Here is a 9143-nt window from a genome sequence, read left to right as displayed (position 1 = left end):
TTTGTCTTTTCAAAAAAGTATTGTGTTGTAACTGCGTCGTTATAGGCTCAAATATGCACCTTGGTTTTTCCTCGTTGTACGTCGGTCCAAACAATTTGATCTGTTTGAAAACCACCAGACCTCATGTGACCCCAAACTCAGAGGTCAAGGGCAGAGGTCAATCTTCCCAGCCAGTGTACTGTACGAGTCTTGTATGTTGATTTTGTTTAGGATAGATCTCACTTTTCCCGCCCCATCAATCATTTACAGCATATTTTTCAAGCAGCAACAGGTTCTGCTGGTAGGATTAGAAGCAGCAATACATTTTGTCTGGGTGTGTGCTCTGCCCAGGCCTCGTTTTTCTTAGCAGTCCACAACCCACATCGAAACACTAATCGTAAGCTGCTGCCAAAAAACTAGACCCACACTTGATTGAAAATAAATACTAAAAGATGATTGAGTACAAAGCTTGGACGCAACACGTTCATTTCCAAAACCAAAAAAGCTTTTGGTTTGATCTACCTTAGTTGGGATTTTAATGTACAGTCACATGATATAATACTAACCCAATACAGTGTCAAAAAAATTATAGTAACAGAAAATGATTTACATTTTACAATGTGGATCTCAATGAATTGCAATAATTTGACAAAACATCTTTGCTTGTGGTACATATGAGCAAGATATGGGGTACTTTAATACATCTTTAAACATATCAATAAGACCCTTATTGGACATACACAGTTCAAGCTAATATTTTCCATCAAGATTGATAGGACGAAAGCCAAAACGTCTGAATTCGACGCTCCACATACTTACTAGTTTAGATTGATTTTGAGCTTGTCATCTCATCCTTAATATTCATCTGACACCATTATAAAATATACATGATAAACTGTTCAGAGATAAAATACTTCACTGTGAAACAAAAATGCCCCAGTTCAACGTAACCATGGAGATATTGTCATTGTTAAAAGAGGATGATGCCAATGTCATTTAGAAAGTGCATAAGAACAGCATCATTGCTGGGACAGTGTGGGACAAAAAAAAAAAAAAAGGAAGCCAAGTAACACAAACTTTCAGATCTCGTGAAGAGGCGTATTAAAAAAGCAGTCAAAGAAACTGGATGTAAAATGACAATAATGGGTTTTGATTCGTGTTTTTGGCATACCTTAACGACCGTAACCATGGCAACGTTAGTCATTAGTTATATTGACACCTTTCCTTCAACGTTCCTGATATGTTGTTGTTGGTCAATCGTTTCCACATTGTATGACAGCCCCAACACTGAAGACATAGCAAAAAAGTAAACATTACAATGACTCAATTGCACTCAAGGCAACAATCAGTATTTATAGAATATATAAAAATCACTACAGATCACTTATCTAATCACCTGTCTTTTTACAGTTAACTATTTTTTTTTTCTTTCTCAAAGCAAAAACAAAATCTTATATCTTAAAACATGAGGGCAACATTACTGCCTATTTTGGAAAGGTTTGAGTCAAACTTGTTAAGTCCATTTTTTAAAGCATTAAAGATTTTGCATTTATTTTATATATTACTAGCTTACTGTTTAAAGATGACTGCTTATTTTTTACATGTAAAACCTCCGAACGCCATTGTTGATTCAAATGTATACTTTACCGCTTTAATATATAGAATCATTGTCATCCAACTATGACAGAACTAATATAAAACAAATGTAAAAAGTCTTTTTTTTTAAGCACACCATAATTCTAGAAAGAAAATGTGTTTAACTAAATGATACCTTTGTATAATGGACAATTGTGTTTAGAGCGTCAGAAAAACCAGTGGACCTTCCCGGGCATATAGGCACTGTGTTTTTTTTTTACGTATTAATGTGAAATTAAAAACAACATTAGACCTTTGTTCTTTAACCTCAAACCTCACGATAACAAATCTTTAGTCGAGTGGTAAAAAAAATATATACATATCAAAAAGAAAAAGACAAAATGAACATTGATGATGGCAGCAGCAGTAAAAATTAAAGTTTCAAATATTTTTGCATACAATAGTTGTATCCTAAGCTCTCCTAATATACATACCTAATTACTGTAAATATGTTGGCATTGGGAATCTGGTTTCTATGTTAAAAGAATCATAGCCACTTTAGCTCACTGTTACTCAATATACATGATCCGGTTTGGCAAAAGGTGGTAGAGATATTAAAGGGCAATTCCACCACTTTTTCATTTCCTATTCATTACCTCCAGCACTATACCAGTGTCTTCATATGTATGAAAACAGATTATGTAGCATATGGTGCTGGAATTAATGAATATAATATTTTAAAAAAAATAAAAAAAAGTTGTGTAATGACCCTTTAAATTTTGTCTTACATGATTCGGGAATAAAATATTGGAGAAGTTGGCCTTCTAAATGGCTATGATTCCTCAACAGAAACACTGGAGCACAGTCTCAATATAAATGTACTTGTTTAGTTTTTTTCCACATATAGATAGATAATGTATGAACCGAAAATGTTTTCCTCTTTTTGTACATTTAGTTTGTTTTTGTTATGATGTATTTTTAATATTTTTTTTACAGTGTATGACGCACGTAGTTGGACAGGTAAGTGATTGGGTGGGCGTCGGCCTTCAGAATATGGGCGTGGTCTATCCAATTATGGGCGTGGTCCGTTGTCAGATCATGGGCCTTGCGTGGGCCTGGTATATCTGCCATCAAATCAGCTCTCAGACCATGGCCTCCTTCTGGGCCCTCAGGGCCCGGAGGCCAAGATTGTGGTCTATCAGACCATTGCCCGGTAGGGCCCCTGCATCTTGAGGAATTGGATAATGAAGGAGGGGCCCCCGGCGACGATCTGCGGGGGCAGATGGCTGAGAGGACAGTTCTCGATGCTCATGATGGACAGCTTGCTGCACAGAGCCAGCTCAAACGGGAGGCTGTGCAGGTTGGGGTTGTCATTGAGGTACAGCTCCTCCAAGTTCTCCAGTGTACCTAGGATGGAAAGAAAGGAGGGAGGAAAGGATAGAGAGAGGGATGGAGGGAGAGGGGTGGAGGATACAGGAGTGTTATATTCTACCTGGAGGCATAGACAGATCAGGTACATACAGTAATTATTGCTGGGGCTAAAATATGCTAATTAAACTGTTTCGCTGAAGTTACGTTTTATATGTAATATATGCCATCTAGCAGACGCTTTTATCCAAAGCGACTTAAGTCATAGTCGTATATAGACTTATTTTTCTACTGTATTATTGACTGTATGTTTGTTTTACTCCATGTGTAACTGTGTTGTTGTTCGTGTCAAACTACTTTGCTTTATCTTGGCCAGGTCTCAGTTATAAATGAGAACTTGTTCTCAACTTGCCTACCTGGTTAAATAATGGTTTCACCTACCTGGTGAAATAAATGCGTGCATACATTTTAAGTATGGGTGGTCCCGAGAATCTAACCACCACCCTGGCGTTACAAGCACCATGGTCTACCAACTGACCTACAAAGGACCACATGTAGTTCTCGCTCTATTCTGTATCCAAATGAAAGCTTGTGACCTCCTCCAATAAGCTCCTTGTTTCTCGATGACATTTGGAGTTCAGGTGAGGATGGAAGGAATCAAGGAAGTACTTTTGAGATTCACTCCTAGTCCGAGTTGTTTGTAGCCTGGGTACCAGTCTTTCTGTATATTTGGCAAATGACAGAGTACAACGAGTGGTCTCAGCAGAAACAGACCGGTACCCAGTGGTATGAGGTAAAATGTACTTACCGATCTCCTCTGGCAGGTGCTGCAGCAGGTTCTCTCCCAGACCCAGGTGGGTCAGGTTGGTGAGGTGACCGATCCCACGGGGCAACGTGGTCAGCTGATTATTGGTCAACACTAGTTTCTGATAGGATAAAAGCAAAAATGGAATGTCAATATCACATGATGAAAACAGCTTAGCTGTCGAAACGTTGGTGAATAAATGATTCTGAGCTCCATCATTCAAACCCTGGAGATATAAAATGGTTTATTTAAAAAGGTCCAATGCAGCATATCAAATTGTTTTCAATAAATAAAAAAAATAAAAAAATTGATTATTATCCAAGAGCAATTTCTCCAGCAAAAATGGTGCTAGGAGTGTCGGAGTGGTCTGAGTGGGGAGGGGACAAGTGAAAGATTGCTCTTATTGGTTTGGGACTCTTTCTTATTGGTCTATTAACTCATTTACCACTTGGTGATGTCAGGCCAAAACTCCAATCCACCAAAACAGGCTTACATTTTAGAGACGGTCTTTTCAAAAAGCTCTTACACTAAAAAGAGCATTATCATAATTTTTTACAATTTCACAGTAATATTCCAACCTTAGTGTGGAAATACAAAAGTATGTGGACACCTGCGCGTCAAACATTTCATTCCAAAATCATGGGCCTTAATATGGAGTTGGTCTCCCCGTTGCTGCTAGAACAGCCTCCACTCTTCTGGAAAGGCTTTCCACTAGATGTTGGGACTGGCTTCCATTCAGCCACAAGAGCATTAGTGAGGTCAGGCACTGATGTTGGCCGATTAAGCCTGGCTCACAGTAGGCTTCCCAATTAATCCCAAAGGTGTTCGATGGGGATTGCCAGATGGTGAAGCATGATTCATCGCTCCAGAGAATGCGTTTCCACTGCTCCAGAGTCCAATGGCAGCGAGCTTTACACCACTCACACCACTCCAGATGCCATGGAAAGCCAGTTCATGAAACTCCTGACCGACAGTTCTTGTGCTGACGCTGCTTCCAGAGGCAGTTTGGAACTCAGTAGTGAGTGTTGCAACCGAGGACAGATGATTTTTACGCACTACACGCTTCAGTACTCGGCGGTCCCATTCTGTGAGCGTGTGTGATCTACCACTTCACGACTGAGCCGTTGTTGCTCCTAGACATTTCCGCTTCACAATAACAGCACTTACAGTTGACCGTAGAAGCTCTAGAAGGACAGAAATTTTACGAAATGACTTGTTGGAAAGGCAGCATCCTATAACGGTGCCACGTTGAAAGTCAGAGCTCTACACTAAGGCCATTCTACTGCCAATGTTGTGCTATGGAGATTGCATGGCTGTGTGCTCAATTTTATACACCAGTCATCAACAGGTGTGGCTGAAATAGCCAAATCCACTCATTTGAAGGGGTCCATGTATTTCTGTATATACAGTGCCTTCGGAAAGTATTCAGACCTGGACTTCTCACATTGTTAGATTCAATTGTTTTTTCCCCCCTCAATCTACACACGATACCCCATAATGACAAAGCAAAAACAGGTTTTTAGAAAATAACACATTTACATAAGTATTCAGACCCTTTACTCAGTACTTTGTTGAAGCACCTTTGGCAGTAATTACAGCTTTGAGTCTTCTTGGGTATGACGCTACAAGCTTGGGAGTTTCTCATTCTTCTCTGTAGATCATCTCAATCTCTGTCAGGTTGGATGGGGAGTGTTGCTGCACAGCTGTTTTCAGGTCTTTCCAGATGTTCAATCGGGTTCAAGTCCGGGCTCTGGCTGGGCTACTCAAGAACATTCAAGAGACTTGTCCCGATGCCACTCCTGTGTCATCTTGGCTGTGTGCTTAGGGTCGTTGTCTTGTTGGAAGGTGAACCATCGCCCCAGTTGGAAGGTCCTGAGCGCTCTGGACCAGGTTTTCATTAAGGATCTCTCTGTTCGTCTTTGCCTCGATCCCAACCAGTCTCCCAGCCCCTGCAGCTGAAAAACATCCCCACAGCAGGATGCTGCCACCACCATGCTTCACCATAGGGATGGTGCCAGGTTTCCCCAGATCTGTGCCTCGACACAATCCTGTCTCTGAGCTCTTCGGACAATTCCTTCAACCTCATGGCTTGGTTTTCGCTCTGACATGCACTGTCAACTGTGGGGGCTTATATACGCCTTTCCCAATCATGTCCAATCAATTGAATTTACCACAGGTGAACAATCAAGTTGTAGTTTATTTTTATTTTACCTTTATTTAACTAGGCAAGTCAGTTAAGAACAAATTCTTGTTTACAATAACGGCTTACCACGGCCACACCCTAACAACACTGGGCCAATTGTGCGCCGCCCTATGGGACTCCCAATCACGGCCGGTTGTGATACAGCCTGGAATCGAACCGGGGTCTGTAGTGACACCTGTAGCACTGAGATGCAGTGCCTTAGACCACTGCACCACTCGGGAGTAGTAATATCAAGGACGATCAATTGAAACCGGATGCACATGAGCTCAATTTCGAGTCTCATAGCAAAGGGTCTGAATACTTACGTAAAAAAAACTTTGTCATTGTGGGGTATTGTGTCTAGATTGATGAGGGGAAAAAACTATTTCATCAATTTCAGAATAAGGCTGTAAAGTAACAAAATGTGGAAAAAGTCAAGGGGTCTGAACTTTCCGAAGGCACTATAAAGTGTATATATAAATCTATTTTTTTTAATGCATTGGGCCTTTAAAAGTAGAAGAGAGATTACTTGTGTCAATGAAATGACTCATCACAGCACTACGGTATCACTACATCTGTTAGTGGTCTTTGAATGGTTTATAACTCTACACATTTTAGTTAAAGGTAGGCCTAAATGCTTACGTGACAGAGTAGGGAAATAATGTAATAGTATCAAACCTGTAAATCTTTCAGGTAAGCGATTTCATTCGGGAGCGATTCCAGCTTGTTCTCCTCCAAGTCGAGCTCCCGTAGTTTCCTCAGGTTGCCAATACCATGTGGCAACTTCTTGAGAAGATTGTTGGACAATATCAAGACCTGTGAACAAAACAAGATGTTTCAGAACACTGAAGCGAACTGTCACAACCTGTAGCTTGTGTTACAGACCTAAAATGAGAATGAGCCAATTGTAAACTGGGGATTATTAGGTGACCGTGATGGTTTGAGGGTGATGGTTTGAGATTGGGAATTTAGCCAGGACACCGGGGTTAACACCCGTCCTCTTACGATAAGTGCCATGGGATCTTTAATGACCTCAGAGAGTCAGGACAGCCATTTAACGTCCCATCCGAAAGACAGCACCCTACACAGGGCAGTGTCCCCAATCACTGCCCTGGGGCATTGGGATATTTTTTTAGACCAGAGGAAAGAGTGCCTCCTACTGGCCCTCCAACACCACTCCCAGCAGCATCTGGTCTCCCATCCAGGAACTGACCAGGACCAACCCTGCTTAGCTTCAGAATAATGTATGAATTGATGACGGCATCAGAAAAGTAGTAGGTCCACATTTCTCAGGAAAGATCCCATCTGGGAATTCTATCTAGGCCTCACCTCAAGCGAAACGAGACCGCAGATGTCCTCAGGGATCTTTGTCAACTGATTGGTGGCCAGGTTGAGCTCCACCATACTGGTCCACGTGCCAAAGTCTAGAGGCAGAGACGTCAACTGGTTGTCCTGAAAAAAAAACAATGACATTGACAACAATTCCAGAACCAGAACAGAAAGACGACATGATGAGCAACACCTTATTGAACAATGGTCACCTCTTTACCTGAGCCACCATCATTAACCATTGTCAAGCTTAAAGGGATAGTTCGGGATTTTGGCAATGAGGCCCTTTATCTACTGTTAACGTCAGAAGAAAGAGACGTTGTCCTGCCTACATAATGTCTGGGACTATCGTCTTGGTCCACTTTACTAGAAGTCATCAAAACAGAGGGAAGGAGATAACAACACGTAACAATGGACAGCATCCTTACCTTCATGTTGAGTTTGCTGAGGACTTTGGCCCTGGAGAAGATTCCAAAGGGGATCTTGTTGATGCGGTTGTGCTCCATGTTGAGAGAGTAGATGGTGGAGAACTGGGAGGGTCCTCCCACCGGGTAGGACTGGAAACAGTTCCTCGCCAGGGTTAGACTGGTCAGATTCACCAGACTAGACAGGAGACCCTGGGATAGAGAGAAGGAGGTAGATAGATATGCTATATCCCTAACAATACCATTAAATGCAGCAATCAATAAAAGCACCCCTCACTTCTGGTAACACGGAGATGTTGTTGTTTTCTAGGTTGAGCTCTTCCAGTTCTCTGCACTTGGCTAGCGATCTGGGGATGGCTGACAACCGGTTGTACCGCAGACCCAAGCGGTTTATGCTTGCCAAGTTACCTGCAACGAGAGACAGTTAAATACGAAAATGACAATCAACAAAGTCAGATATTAGATATCATGTTAAGCATTTCAAATGTATGAAATGTAAGTATGTATTGTCTGGTGCAATCAAATTCCCCCTCTGGGGGATCAATAAAGTACCATCTTATCTTAAATACCAGCACTTGCAGTTCCTAAAACTGTAGATTATACAATTAATGACAATTCTCAAATGTTTTATCGTCACAATGTACAGTTAAGAATGTGCACTGTGCAGCTGTGTCAGTATTGGTATCCTGTAGGCAGAGTATAGGCAGATGATTGCATTGAGGAGAGAACATTTCTGACTGCTGAGGTCCCGGTCAGTCTCACCTATAGTTTCTGGTAGGTCCAGTAGCTCGTTGTGCTGTAGGTCCAGGTTGGTGATCTGGGTGCAGTTGCCGATCTCCTTGGGTAGATGTTCCAGCTGGTTATGGGCTACGTCCAGGGTGATGAGGTTACAGAGCTCCCCTACAGAGAGGCAGGGACAATACAACAGTCAACACACAAACGTGACTAATCTGGAAAAGAAGCGCAATCAGTTATTAAAAGACTGGTTTAGCTGATGGCTTTAGCTTATTGACAACACTGCAGCAATGTCTTCTGTAATGCCGGGTTTACACAAGACGACTTTCAAAATCCTAACGTCGCTGAGCTGCTCACATTTAACCAACGTCTTTCCTGTAGTAGTTTTTTGTCTGGCTAACGTAGTGGTGCGCACACTAAACCATGTGGCTCAGACAAGCCTCAAACGTTTTCAGTCAGACATTCACGCTTGCCATACGGAGTTGAAATATCTAGCCAATACATTTGGAATTGAATAACACTGGTAGTGAACTTCAGAGCTGTAACGATTTGATACTTTGGCTTTGGTTAAAGGCAAGTACAAACGCATACTAGTTGTAGTCGTCATCACTCCTGCTGGAGTCCACACATTCTGGGTGATGTGATGCAACATCATCATCTCTCTGGCGAGCTCTCATTGGCTATTGCTGAACACTGTTCTCAAAAGATTTTGTCTGCGATCTCAAAAACTTGTCTGGGACAGCTA

The 9143-nt window shown here is 41.7% G+C and overlaps 1 protein-coding gene across 2 annotated transcripts in view; it reads right to left on the bottom strand.

Moving 5' to 3' along the window:
• Positions 1-466: 466 nt before the first annotated feature.
• The window catches only part of LOC149978762 (leucine-rich repeat protein SHOC-2), a 28855-nt gene continuing 20178 nt past the window's right edge, over positions 467-9143 (bottom strand). For both annotated transcript variants that reach the window (XM_090195640.1, XM_090195639.1), the window contains exons 4-10: positions 8426-8563; positions 7941-8071; positions 7667-7855; positions 7239-7361; positions 6588-6725; positions 3731-3848; positions 467-2961 (exon numbers count right to left, since the gene is read on the bottom strand). In XM_090195640.1, the coding sequence (XP_090051766.1) occupies positions 2753-2961; positions 3731-3848; positions 6588-6725; positions 7239-7361; positions 7667-7855; positions 7941-8071; positions 8426-8563 (1046 nt within the window). In that variant the 3' untranslated portion in view covers positions 467-2752. The remainder of the gene's footprint in view (positions 2962-3730; positions 3849-6587; positions 6726-7238; positions 7362-7666; positions 7856-7940; positions 8072-8425; positions 8564-9143) is intronic.

The sequence above is a fragment of the Oncorhynchus mykiss genome, chromosome 13 (genome assembly GCF_057628025.1).
Source record: "Oncorhynchus mykiss isolate SJ-2025 chromosome 13, ASM5762802v1, whole genome shotgun sequence".
Classification (NCBI taxonomy): domain Eukaryota; kingdom Metazoa; phylum Chordata; class Actinopteri; order Salmoniformes; family Salmonidae; genus Oncorhynchus; species Oncorhynchus mykiss.
This window is presented reverse-complemented; position numbering and strand designations above follow the sequence as displayed.